General features: G+C 42.8%; 1 protein-coding gene across 1 annotated transcript in view; it reads right to left on the bottom strand.

Annotated features, from left to right (window-relative positions):
- The window catches only part of LAMA2 (laminin subunit alpha 2), a 1,492,466-nt gene that overhangs the window by 908,373 nt on the left and 569,889 nt on the right, over positions 1-14,204 (bottom strand). Inside the window, 3 exon segments of the mRNA XM_029596813.1 lie at positions 1,567-1,745; positions 10,351-10,468; positions 11,498-11,587. Of these exon segments, the coding sequence (XP_029452673.1) occupies positions 1,567-1,745; positions 10,351-10,468; positions 11,498-11,587 (387 nt within the window).

Here is a 14,204-nt window from a genome sequence, read left to right as displayed (position 1 = left end):
AGGGGCGGAAAACGCACGTCCAACCCGCGGAACCTAATAGCGCCCTCAACATGCAAATGCATGTTGACGGCCCTATTAGGTATTCTCACGCGATACAGAAAGTAAAATGTGCAGCCAAGCCACACATTTTACTTTAAGAAATTAGCGCCTACCCAAAGGTAGGCACTAGTTTCTGCCGGCACTGGGAAAGTGCACAGAAAAGCAGTAAAAACTGCTTTTCTGTGTATCCTCCGACTTAATATCATGGCAATATTAAGTCGGAGGTCCCGAAGGGTAAAAAAAGTAAAAAAAAAAGAAGAAAAAATTTAAAATGGGCAGGTGGCTGTCAGGTCGAAAACCGGACGCTCAATTTTGCCGGCATCTGGTTTCCGAGCCCGTGGCTGTCAGCGGGCTCGAGAACCGACGCCAGCAAAATTGAGCGTCGGCTGTCAAACCCGCTGTCAGCCGCCGCTCCGGGCTAAAAGGAGGCGCTAGGGATGCGCTAGTGACCCTAGCGCCTCCTTTTGCCCGTTTCTACCGCCGGGCCTCATTTAAATAGAGAATCACGTGCACAGGCGAGTGGCCTGTGCGTGCGCCGGGAGAGCGGGCGTTTGTCCGCTCTCCCGCAGACTTTACTGAATCGGCCTGTAAGTGAAAAAGTACTTTCTACAATTTGTTTTAAATCTACTGTTAGTTTCATGGCGTGTCCCCTTGTTTTAGTATTATTTGAAAGAGTAAATAGCCGTCCTTTATTTACTTGTTCCCCCTCATTCATGATTTTATAAACGTCTATCATGTCCCCTTCTCAGCCGTCTCCTTTCCAAGCTGAAGAGCCCTAGCCTGCATAGCCTCTCATCATAGGAGAGATGTTCTATCCCCTTTAGCATTTTTGCATCTTCCTCTGCACCTTTTCTAATTCTGTTATGTCTTTCTTGAGATGGGGGTGACCAGAACTGCTCACATTACTCAAGGTGCAGTAAGATATTTTACGTTTTATTCTCCATTCTTTCTCATATCATTCCTAACATTCTATTTGCTTTTTTTTGACTGCCACCATGCGCTGAGCTGAGGATTTCATCATGTTGTCCACAAGGACACCAAAGTCCGGGATAGCGACTCCCAATGCAGAAACTAGCATCGTATACCTATAGTTGGGATTATTTTTCCCTATGTCCATCATTTTGCACTTTTCCACATTAAATTTCATCTGCCATTCAGTTGCCCAGACTCCTAATCTCACAAGGTCATTCTGCAGGTCCTCACAATCTACTGCTGTTTTAATAAATTTGAATAATTTTGTTTCATCTGCAAATTTGATCAGCTCACTCACCATTCCCTTCTCCAGATCATTTATGAATATGCTAAACAGCACAGATCCCAGTAACAATCCGTATTGTACTCCACTAATGACCTTTCTCCGTTTGGAAAACTGACCATTTAGTCATTAACCTCTGTTTCTGTTTTTTTAAATCTTTATAATGTAACGACAGAAGCCAAAAAATATAATCTTTTCTTTGCAATGTAGTTTCCACATATGGACAAAGTGGTCAGGGTCTCAGAAATGAGTAATAGCTGAGCATGCTTTACCCCTTTTGGCCGATAGTATCTGTCAAGGCAGGTTTCACAGTTCACTCCTGCTGTGCTGCTGGTACAGTTAATACATACTCCGCCCCCAATGTACTCTCCGTGGATATTCATGCTTAGTTTGTTGTCCGCAATGTTCTGGTCATAATAACATTCTGTGGTCTTCCCATGACAGTTGCATGCTGCAAAAGGGACAGCAGTAAACAACACATCCATTTTCATAACAATAAAATGCACAGTTTTACTAAAGTATTACAATCCTCTTTTATCATTTTGACGTTTTACTGTGCATATTGAAACAAATAGCATCCTTACTCATGAGCATATAGCTTCTTCAGCTCTTAAAAATAATAAGTTCTGTTCTCGAATGGTCGCAGGATGTCTTAAGAATAATATTTCTTGTTTTTTTTTAAAGAATCTGGAAGCTGTTTTATATTCTGACAAGCATCGAAGTGTAGTATTTTTAAATTGGAGATGGAATTCAACTTGCTGACTGCACAAGTAAAAGTTTTTTTATGCAAGTTGAGAAAAAAGTTGAATTCCAATTTTTCAGCACCATTAACTTTAGCCCAAAATATGCAGGTAGCACAATCTTAAAAAAAAAAACAAAAAAAAAAAACATCCCCCTGCTAACTCTCCTGGATATTAAATCTTATGGTTCTCAATTTTCCCTACTTTCAGGTTTCTGTGACACATAGTACAGTACAGTTCCAATACAGAAGTTATCTTCTCTCATTCATGAACTGTCCAAGGAAATAATTATTGCAATCTTGCTGAGTAATGTAAAGATAGCCGTGCTCATAGCTGGAATGACAAGACCCACCCAAGTGGTGGCTTGAATCGCTGGGTTCCACACTTATCACAGCTATGAGAGACAAGGCACAACCACTAAGCTCATGGACGACCTGATGGCTCTCCTAGTTCACATGCTGAAGAATGAAGGTGTCAGGAATAGTGCTAAAAGGAATGTGTGTGTGTGTGTGGGGGGGCAGTTCTGATCCATTTTATTGTATTATAAAAATCAAAACAAATGAGAAAACACTTCAACATCAAAAGTTTGCAGACAACAGAGCAGACTACTGATGCTTCAGGTATAGCCATGACCGTTTTCAGAGCAATTCTGTGCCTATTCTAGGGTCAGGACACCGTGTTCGGTCTTTATACAAAATCGCCGACTTGGGACTGGGAGTTCAGCAGCCCTCTGGTACGCCCTGTGCCGAAGCACTGAGGAAGCTGCGCAATAGTGGGAGTTCAGCTTGCTTTGTGCTTCCAAGAATGCACTGGGGGTCACCCGCTTGAAGCACTGGTTGCAACCTCAGCAGTACTGGGCAGACTGGCTAGACCATTTTGGACTCTATCTGCTGTCATCTAGTATACTACAATGGTCTGCAAGTAAAACTGGTTTGGTTTCTCTTCATTCCTAGTCTACTCTATTTATTTTTCTTTTACTCTTCTAGGCAGTTCAAGCTTTAATCTCCTCTAACAGTCTGCAGGCTGACCTTTTACACTGCTTTAATTACTGATGCCTGTCCGTGGCAGTAGCCAGGAGGGGCTTCCATCCTGCACTTTCTTCCTGGAGCCCCACACTAGGACCCAAAAGGTATCAATAATATGAAATTAGGTTTCCATTGGGTTTCAGTTTGATGGATGGGTACTTTGTTAGGGTAGAGTTATGTTGTGCATTACAGCAAGATGAGAAACAATTTCGGAAAGGACTAAAAACATGGCTGTTCCGGCAAGCATATGCAGACAAGTAAAGGGAATATAGGAGTCCCTAGGCATTTTTAGCATGTTTTAACCTTTTACTTATATTGCTTTTACTTTTTAGCCTGTGGTAATTTTATAGTTTTAAAAATATAGTTTTTAGTGATATTTATAATATAATAATTGTATTTTTTTCTATTTTCCCCTTTTTACTGTGATAAATTGTGAACTGTTGAGATGGACGTTGTCCGCACAACGGTATATAAAACTGCTCAAATAAATATTTGTGTATCGGAATGATGGATCGATAAACCGTAGCCCGCTTTGAGTGGATCTGATCGGGGTGGGGGGGGGGGGGGGGGTTTCAAATCAAAATAAATAAAACAAATTAAAAAAAAAACACATTCTAGTCAGCCTCTGGAGACTTAGGTTTTATCATAGCATTTCTCCCGGGGGGGCAGAGCCATAGCTGGCTCCTGCCAGCATATTCCTTCAATGCAGAGTCTACTGGTGCTGTCACCGGCAAATTTATGCTTACTGTCAAAGCTGTGATTCAGTGGCAGCTTGGCTTCATTGTTCAAACACAAGTTCAAATAACGCCATCATCATAAAAGGAAAAAGACCTACTAGAACAATTAAGCACAGTTTAACTAGATCTGGTGATTTACTCAGTGTTTACAAAAGTAATGGGCATATTCATTTAGTTCAAATTTATACAAATGCCTAAAAGCTGCTGGACTCACACACTGAAAAAAGTATGTCTATTTGCATGTGTTGAGGAAGAGAGTATGGCATAGACTAAGGAGCTGATTCACTAATGTTCACTCTAAAAAATTATAGAAGGTAATTTTCCAAGGAGTCACAAGCGTAAAAATAGCATATATTGTAGCAATTTTCAAAAGCCCATTTGCATGTCTAAATCCTTTTGAAAATTACCTCCTAAGATGATATTCAGACCACATATGCATCAGTAAAAGAGGCCAAATTTGTTAACCTGCTTGCTAATGGGTAGATTTTCAGAGGCCTATGCGTGCCTCCTTAATTGGAGCAGACTGGGAGGGAACTGGGGGAGGCCCGAATATGTCGCCCCACGGAGGTTGCATTAATTATCCCCCCTTGTGCGTGCCACCCGCACATGGATTATAAAATCTGGCGCACATGTGCACGCAGCCATCGGACTTTATAACATGAGTGCTCCGGCGCACGCATGTTATACAATCGGTGCGTACATCTGTGCGGCCAGGACGCACGCATGCACGTTTTAAATTCTACCCCTAAATGTTTAGTGTATGCTACCAGCAGGGCCAAGGCCCCATATCTGTAGAAGGCCCTGGGGTAGGGGTGGGGGCTACACACAGGGGTTCCATGCCCCTGAAACAATTTCCCTGAGGTGTGGCAGAATCAGTTTGAGGAACATACTGGTAGGAATATGCATTCATTTCATTTGTTTCGGAGTTATGCGTGTATATCATGGACTATATAGTACATGTATGCGCTTACTTTTTAACAATGCAAGTTATGTGCACACTATCCTTTTTTAAGCGTGTACTATAAAGTCCATGATTTACATGCATAACTCTGAAACAAATGCACATCCTTACATACTGGCCTGCAAGTTTTGAACTAACAGTGCTGGCACAGATGCTGGTGAACACTTGGCAGTGGAGGGATGACTTCTTGTTGCTCAGCTAAGTTAACCAATGGAGAGATAGAGGCAATGGATGCTGGCGGGGAGAGGGAAAGGATACTGTGAGAATAGGGGAGATAGTGGCTGGGGAAGGGGATAGAGACGCAGGGAGGCAGGTACTGGGAAATGGGGCTTAAAGAGGAAGGGAGGCAGATGGGGAGGAGAGAACAAAAGAGATGGAGAGTTGATGGAGGCAAGAAATAAATGTTGAGGGATGGGAAAGTAGGAATTATATACATGAAGGATAATGTGAAAATAGAGGAATAGTAAAAAAAAAAAAAAAATGAAGGGAATGCGAAAGAAAGAAAAGAAATGGAAAAGCAGTGAGAAGGAAATGGAGTTGTGGCGTAGGTGAGAGCTGAAAAATGTTAGAAAAGATGGTAGTGAAGAGATGACAGATGAAAACTGAGATGAGGAAGGAGAAGGGAAGGCAGGAGTACTGGGAATCAGACCCAGGATAGAGGGAGAAGTGATCTGAGAAAGACGCCGGGGAGAGAGATTCGGGATTAGACATTGGGTGGAGGTAGATAGAAAAGATCAGTTGATGTGGGAAACTGGGGATGGAATGAGAAAGGGCAGAAGATGGAGGAAATAGGGAGTGAGATGACTGGTGATAGAGGTGGGGGGGGGGCTGGCTAGGAATACAGGAAGAAAAGGTACGAGAAAGAGAAAAAGGAAAGGGAAAAAAGAGCAAGCTGGAAGAATAAGAAGAAGAGACAAGGAGGAAGAAAGGAAAAGAGAAAAGCAGACAGAAAAAGAAGGATGAAGAAAAAAAAATGAAAATATCCACTACTGAAGGAAGGAAGCAAACTAAAAAAGGAAAGAGGAGGACACCAGAGAGAGCAATGGAAAAAACAATTATAAACAGACAAGATTGAGATAACAGAGAGATCCACTGATCCAGAAAATGAAGCCAGAGACACCAAAGGTTGGAAACTTAAGGCCAGATGCAGAATAATAACTCATTGGTGTAATATATCCTGGGACTCAGGTCAAAGTCTCTGACTAGGACGTATTTCTCACATACATATTATATGTGGGAAACAATTGGAGTTTGTGGGTCGATCTGGTTTTTTTCCAGTGCCAGTTCTTTTCTCTGCAGGGTACAGTTCACAAGCCTTAGACTTTTGTATTGAGCCCTAAATATTATGTGGTAACAACAAGAAAAGGATGTGCACTGAGGCAGGTTTATGAGAGTAGGTTACTACAGTTGTCCAGTTTTCCCTGGGGACAGTGCACCGGAGATTTTACAAAAGGTTAAGCAGCTGCATAAAAAGTTGTGAAAACCTGCCCTCACAGAGGACAATTTTCAGCATGGCAAAGTACCCCAGTACTTGTATAACCATGTAAGTGTTAAAAACTTTCAAAGAGAAATTATACAAATAGCTTGCCTTTGAAAACTCACTAACGTGAGGGTACAAAAGCAGGTACATACTTTCTCCCATGATACATACGTGCATAGCTTCATCCTTTGACCATTGCCCTGGCAACACCTACATATAAAGCAGCTACACAGAGCCGCCTAATAAAACCAGGCAGTTAGTTTGCCCTTGTACATGGGGCACTTTTTAACTCCCGGAGCATCTCACTCTGTCTTGCCTTAGAAATGTCAGTTCCATTCTGGCTGCGTGATGGCTTTTCATTTGAACCATTTCATTTATATTAAGTCCATCATGAAGCATGACTATTTCTGTACCTTTTTTGGAAAGCTCAGTATTGCTTTATATTGGCATCATACCTGGATGGCAATGAAGCTTGCATCAGTTCTGGTCTGGGGTCTGTGCGCCACAGAGTTTTAGTGTCTGGTCGTGTGTCAAATGCAGTGCAGTAGCTTTGCCTGCTGCTAGTAGTTTATTTATTCAGTTTCTATTCCACCTTTCAGGAAGTTCAAAGTGGATTACTCTCAGACACTGTAAGTATTTCCCTCTCCTCAGAGGGTTTGCTGCCCAAGGGGCCTATTTACTAAAGATTTTCTCCCATTTTGGATCTATGGGAAAAATGCTAGGACAGTAACTTTAAAACAGTCGCGTGGGCGTACATGAATGCGCGTATGCTGGCTCATGCCCATGGTCGTGGCCATTTTATAATATATGTATAATACATACACACACACACACACACACACCCCTTATAAAATGTGTAAATGTGCGCGCCATTTTATATGGATGCACACATGTGCTCCTTCTACCACGTAAGTGGGAGGGATTTTAATATACATGCGTGCCTATCCGATTACCAGTTAAACCAGTTCGTTCACACTTTTCCCAGTTACAGGATAGGACTTCCTAACCTCCCTAGCTAACTAATCTCTCTTTTACTCTACCTGCCCCAACCTTTAAAACCCCATTAACTAGCCTAGTTTTTTTTGTTCTTTAACTTACACACCATCTATAGCAGAAGTAAAGTTACGCAGTAGGGGACCCCGGCACGAGCTTGTGCGTGTAAATACTTACGCACTGGTTGCCATGTAACATAACAAACATAACATTAACATAACATAACCATCACATAGCCACGAAAAAACGGGCCCTATCCATCGCTGGACCAGCCATATGGAATTCTTTGCCAAGAACACTGTACACGAACCTTTAAAAAAAACCCTAAAAACATGTCTTTTCACACAAGCCTTCACTTAACCCCGCTACCTCCAATTCACAGTACCTCCAACAGCCTCCTATTCCTCCCCCTCCCCCTTTCTACCCCTTAACTAACCTCGTTTCAAATTTGTTCAAGTAATTGCCCTACGAACTTTATTTTGTACATATTGTAAATTTGTCATATCATCATATATCGTTAAATAATTTGTTAATACTCTTTGTTGTAACCATACCTGACTCTGTTACTCTAGCCCTTTCTCCCCAGTTTAGCTTCCTTAGGTTATATGTCATTTCTATTTTCCAAAGTTAATGGTTACCCCTGTTTAATGTAAACCGATGTGATATTCCCATGAATGTCGGTATAGAAAAGTTTAAAATAAATTAAATAAATAACCATAAATAACCATAAATAAATTCCCGGAATGCCCATGCCCTGCCCAGACCACGCCCCGCCCCATTTTTTGGACTTATTTCTTTTGTGCGCCTAGCGGGAGATATGCGCTTCCATGGACACTTCTTAAAATACACTCGCTGGCCCGAGAGATTTGGCGCACATAAGGCTTTTAAAATCTATCCCTTAGTAAACAGAGTCCTAAGGGGTAAATTTAAAAAAAATACGCACGCGCGTCCACGTGTGCGCACTACCAGGCGCACACACATGGACGAGCGATTTTATAACATGCATACGCCGGTGCACATATTATAAAATTGTGGAGGGCTCACGCAAGGGGGCTGAGTTAAGCCAAAATCGCATGGCGACGCATCGTCAGGCTTCCCCAGTTCTCTCCCCCCTACCCTAACCTCCCTTCCCCTTCTCCTTCCCCTCTCCTACCCAACCCCTATCCCTATCCTAGGTACCCCTAATTTTGTTTTGTTTACCTTTTGCTCCTCCAAAGGAGCAGTAGAAGTTATGCACACCAGCACCATGCCGATGAGCAATCCCCCGGCACAGCAGGAAATGGCCGCTGTAATGGGTGCCTCCAGCCCCACCTTGCCCCCGCCCCTTTGCTGAGGCCCAGCTCTTGTGCGCGCAACAGGGGTTACACACGCAGCTGGGCCTCTTTTAAAATGTGCGCGGCGCGCGCAAGACCTGACAACGCCCATAATCCCTGTTTTTACGCGCGCGGGCCATTTAGAATCGGGCCTTAATTTAGATCCCAACGTTCCACAAGTGGAACATTTTTTTAAATGATTTTAATTACTCCAAACCTAAAGAAAATCAAATTTTCAACCATTTAGCTTGAGAGTATAGAACTTGAACAGTCTAAATCCAAAAATGTGATGTTCCTAGATGAATACTCTTAAAGATATGAATATGCAAAGTAGGTCAAAAACTGAAGTTTTGACATAGTTTGACCTTTTCACCTTTTGGTATGATACTGAGTGTCAATAAAGGACTTGTGTGATATATTCAAGTTCCCAAGGGTTTTCTGATCATGTTGGCATAAATCTTTCTTTTGTAGGTAAGATACAAATTGATCAGCACCAATTTATGTTTGCATGTTCCACATGTGGAACGTTGGTATCTTTGTGGTCCAAAATATATACATTTTTGAAAAATGAATAAAATGCAAAAAACGGTTCACACAGACTTCTCATTCTCATGCTCTCTCTCAAGCACATACACAGGCTTCACTCCCATGCTCTCTCTCAAACATACATACACACAGGCTTATCACTCCCATACACTATATGAGGAATCTTACTCTCTCCTGGGCCTCCATCTCAGGATGCATGGGTGCAAGGACTGAGCACAACAGGCTTGCGTCGGTCGTCCTCTTCTCGAGCCGCAGGAGACTAGCTCCGCGACGGCGTCCTCTTCTCGGGCCCCGCGAGACTAGCTCCGTGACTGCGTCCTCTTCTCGGGCCCCGCGAGACTAGCTCCGTGACGGTGTCCTCTTCTCGGGCCCCGCGAGACTAGCTCCGCGACGGCATCCTCTTCTCGGGCTGCACGAGCGGCACGGGCTGCACGAGCGAGACTAGCTAGTTTACTACTAGATGGTCTAGGTGAACTGATGAAGGACTGCGTGAACTAGCAGAGGTAGCAGCAAACTGGCAATTCCAAATATGCGTGTAAATAAGTATTTTCAAAATGGTATAACTGCATACTTTACAGAATGCATGCCTCAACATTTATTTCTGGGTGTTTTTTCCTGCAGTGTCATGATTTCATGCATAAAATGTATCTTTTTAAAATGGGTAGAGAAAATATGCATTTTCTTGTTTTGGAAATATATACACAAACTGAAACATATGTATTAGGGGATGTTCATGAATTAAGCAAATCCTTTTGTTTAATTTGTTTGAAACCATAAAAAAAAAAGATACCGGTTGGAACTAGGCAGTATGTTACAAGAATTACCTAAAATAAAGAATTTTTGAAAAAGTAAATTTTGACTCCTTTTGATCCCAACGTTCCACTAGTGGACATGCGTTTTGACTCCTGTTGATCCCAACGTTCCACTAGTGGACATGCGTTTTTCTCAAAAACCCATAGTCAGATTTCCTTGAAAAATTTTTTATACCATATTTGGGTCTAGTTAAGTAAGATATGTAAAAAGGGGCATCAGGAAATAAGTCCTTCAATGAGCGGGATCTGAAAGGTTAAGCTTTTACCTAAGGCAATGGAAGGGGGAGATGACTTTTCCCAAGGTCAAAAGGAGCAGCAGCGGGATATGAATCCTAGGTTTCCTGGTTTGCAGCCGGGCTACTCCGCCAGGCTGATTAGCTTTCACCGTAAGTCATGACCGTCCCGGAGACGAGACTTCATCTCCTGCACTTTAGCAGCGGGACTCTCACCTTCACATTCGTATTTAGCCAGGAAGGTCCCGGCTTGCCAAGGCTTTTGATTGAAACCAGGGCAGCAGCGGTCGCAGCTGTCTCCACACGTGTTGTGCTCACACTCGCAGGAAGATTTCTAATTAAAAACAAAAAAAAACAACAGTAGGAAAAAAAATATTATGGCTTTCAATTTCAAATAGCTTTCTTGCAGCTTTTCTACAGTTAAACCCAGGTTTGAGTGTGAGCAGGAGAAAAGATGCACACAAGAGATTAACTACAGAACAGGGAGAGAAACATTTTTCACATTTATCACATTTGTGACCAAACAAATTGCGCTAGAGTCCTTGTCACCCATCCATTATCAGTCTTCCATGACATGTGAGATGAACAGTCACAGCTCAAGGCAGTTTATCATGTATTCCTTGTTTATGAGGATCTTAAATATTTCACAACCTCTCTTTCCTGTCAGGATTTCACAGTATTAGTATTATTCGTGCTGCTGATTATACTGCATAGAGTTGACCCAGTGGCAGATTTTTCTGTTTAGCCGTGTGTGTGTGTGTGCGTGCGTGTGCGCGCGGAAGGAAAGGAAAAAAAGAAATCCTATCTTTTATTTTATTACCTTTCCTTTATTTATGCAAGTTTACCCATGGTGCATAATTTAAGAGAAGCCTTTCAAAAATAAAATAGCTACCCCCTTCCAAACTCCTAGAGAGAATGAAATTACGCTCTGGCCTGGATCTCCATCATTTGGTTATTACTTTTTAGGTAGATAATAGCACAATCCCAGCTCCATTTATTTATTTATAAGTCATCTGTTAAAGTGTAGAAAGAGATGGAGGTGGGGGGGGAGGTGTTTCAAGAAAATCATGATAAATAGTGTGGAAAAAGAGTCTCAGGCTGACTGAATTCCATCACTCAATCTCAAGGGCTAAATATTGCAGCCTGCTGCTTATTCTTTTCCGAAATGGAAGCCAGAAAAAAAAAAAAGTTAATCGGGGCCCCACAACAAGAGCATCAGAAACGTCTGGTATGAAGTTACTTCCTCTTGCTGTGGTTCTCAATCCCTGACACATTCCATGACTAGAGAGACAAAATCTGCCAGCCTCCGCTGCAAAACACTTTCTGGCTCCAAAAACAATAGAAGTGCAACAAATATACCTACATTTGTTCTTGGATCCAGTGGACAGGCTCTTGCGTGACCGTAGCAGATACACATTCCACCAACAGAAATGTCTTTTATGGAATAGTAGTACTGAAAATCAAAACACAACAAAATGCAAGTAAATGTCAGCACGTGAAGTTAAAACCATGCTAGGACATGGCTGCACGTAGGTTTATTGTTGCATTGCTGTACGTTCACACCCTCATTCATGTGGGCTTTATCTTAGGCTCCCAGCAGACTAAATGCTGCATCCATAGTATATTTTTGTCTGGACTTGGTAGTACTGCCTAGGAAGAGGCAGAGCAGCAGGAGCTGGTTATTTCCAGCAGAACAGTGGCCAGTGCTCACAAAGAGAGAGCGCGCATTGTGTCTTCTTTGTGGATTCTGAAGAGTGCAGGAAAAACGACCACAGCGAGTGAGTGAGAAAGCTGCAAGCTGGGTGTGGCAGGCACAAATTGGTCAGATGCCCCCCCATGGCTTTCTTGGATACCTGCGGCACAGCTGAGAAATACATGTTTATCAGCAGCATCAGAAAAAACCACTGGAAACGTCCTATGAGACTAGACAGCTACATTGCTGAAGCCCAGCTGACAGGTGAAACAAGCTGAAGGAGAAAGAGAGACATTCCATATACAATATTTAGTGCAATGGTATTTTGTGCGCTATATGTATTTATTTATTTAACAAGCCCGTCGTCAGGGCACTTTCCAGAAAGAACACAGTACAGAAACACTGTTAGTGTCTGCAACAGACTTTTCTTTAAGGGAGTTAGATACTGAAGGGATTGTCATAACCAATTTTGGGGATATATCTGCGGCTTATGACACCGTTGATCACACGCGTTTATTGCAACTCTTGAGCAATCTGTGCGCTGATGGCACTGTTTACTAGGGATGTGAATCGTTTTTTGACGATTTAAAACAATCGTCAGATATATTTTAAATCATCAAAAATCGTTAGAGCCGCGATACAATAGCAATTCCCCCAATTTATCATCAAAAAATCGTAAATCGGGGGAGGGCGGGAAAACCGGCACACCAAAACAACCCTAAAACCCACCCCGACCCTTTAAAACAAATCCCCCACCCTCCCGAACCCCCCCCCAAATGTTTTAAATTACCTGGGGTCCAGTGGGGGGGTCCCGGCGCGATCTCCCGCTCTCGGGCCACGGCTGCGTTAATAGAAATGGCGCCGGTGGCCCTTTGCCCTTACCATATGACAGGGCAAAGGCAGCACTGGTGCCATTTTGGTTCCTGTCACCAGACGTCACGAGTGCAGGAGATCGCTCCCGGACCCCCGCTGGACCCCCAGGGACTTTTGGCCAGCTTGGGGGGGCCTCCTGACCCCCAAAAGACTTGCCAAAAGTCCAGCGGGGGTCTGGGAGCGACCTCCTGCACTCCCGCCGTATTACCAATATTCAAAATGGCGCCGGCGCTACCTTTGCCCTCACTATGAGGGTCCGGGAGCGATCTCCTGCACTCGTGACGTCGGGTGACAGGAACCAAAATGGCGCCGGCGCTACCTTTGCCCTGTCATATGGTAAGGGCAAAGGGCCACCGGCGCCATTTCTATTAACGCAGCCGTGGCCTGAGAGCGGGAGATTGCGCCGGGACCCCCCCACTGGACCCCAGGTATTTTAAAACATTTTGGGGGGGGGGTTCGGGAGGGTGGGGGATTTGTTTTAAAGGGTCGGGGTGGGTTTTAGGGTTGTTTTGGTGTGCCGGTTTTCCCGGCCTCCCCCGATTTACGATTTTTTACGATTCTTTTTACAAAAAAAACCATGACGATCAGATTTCCCTCCCCCCCAGCCAAAATCGATCGTTAAGACGATCGATCACACGATTCACATCCCTACTGTTTACCAATGGTTTCATTTTTATTTGCTTGGAAGAGAGCAACTGGTTTCTTTCGATTATCATTCGAGTTGGTTCGGGTTTAACTTGTGGCTTTTTAAAAATGTTTATTTGGTTCCTTTATGTTCTTTCATTGAACAATTGGGAGGTTAAATTTAGAGCATACGCAGATGATAAACAGTTATTTTTCCCCGTGGGAGACTCATCACCCTTAGCTTTCGGTCACATTTCAAAATGTCTCTTTCTCTGTTAATTCTTGGATGGGAGGGAATAATTTAATATTAAACGTATCCAAAACTGAGGTGTTATCTATTTACCACCATTCCAATCCTCATCCCCAATGTAGAGAACAGCTTTTTAGCTGAGAATGGGTCAGTGGTTCATTTCTAAACTGTGATTAGAAACCTAGGATTTCAATTTGATTCCTATCTTACTTTCAAATCTCGCATTCAATCTGTTTTAAAATCTGAATGCTTCAAATTACAGATGTTGCATCATATCCAATATATCTTGGATCGCACTGTCTGCAGGACCATTGTTGAATCATTTGTCCTTTCCGCAATAGACTTTTTTTAATGCTTTGAATAGAGGCCTTCCTGCCACTCATTTGCGAGCATTACAAGTTATACAAAATTCTGCTGCTTGCTTGGTTATAAAAGGATTTCTATGGAAAAATATTATTCTATTACACAATTCCATTGGCTTCATTTTCAGCAGTGTATCATATTTAAGGTTTTGATGCTTGTCTTCAAATCCATAAAAATAGATGGTCCATCTTACCTTTTTAGATTAAGTCCTTATTCTCCTGCATGGACACTTCACTCCCATGGAAAAGGTCTATTAGCTGTTCCTTC

The sequence above is a fragment of the Rhinatrema bivittatum genome, chromosome 3, assembly GCF_901001135.1.
Source record: "Rhinatrema bivittatum chromosome 3, aRhiBiv1.1, whole genome shotgun sequence".
Lineage (NCBI taxonomy): Eukaryota > Metazoa > Chordata > Amphibia > Gymnophiona > Rhinatrematidae > Rhinatrema > Rhinatrema bivittatum.
Note: the sequence above shows the minus strand (reverse complement) of the source record. Positions and strands in the feature narration are given on the sequence as shown.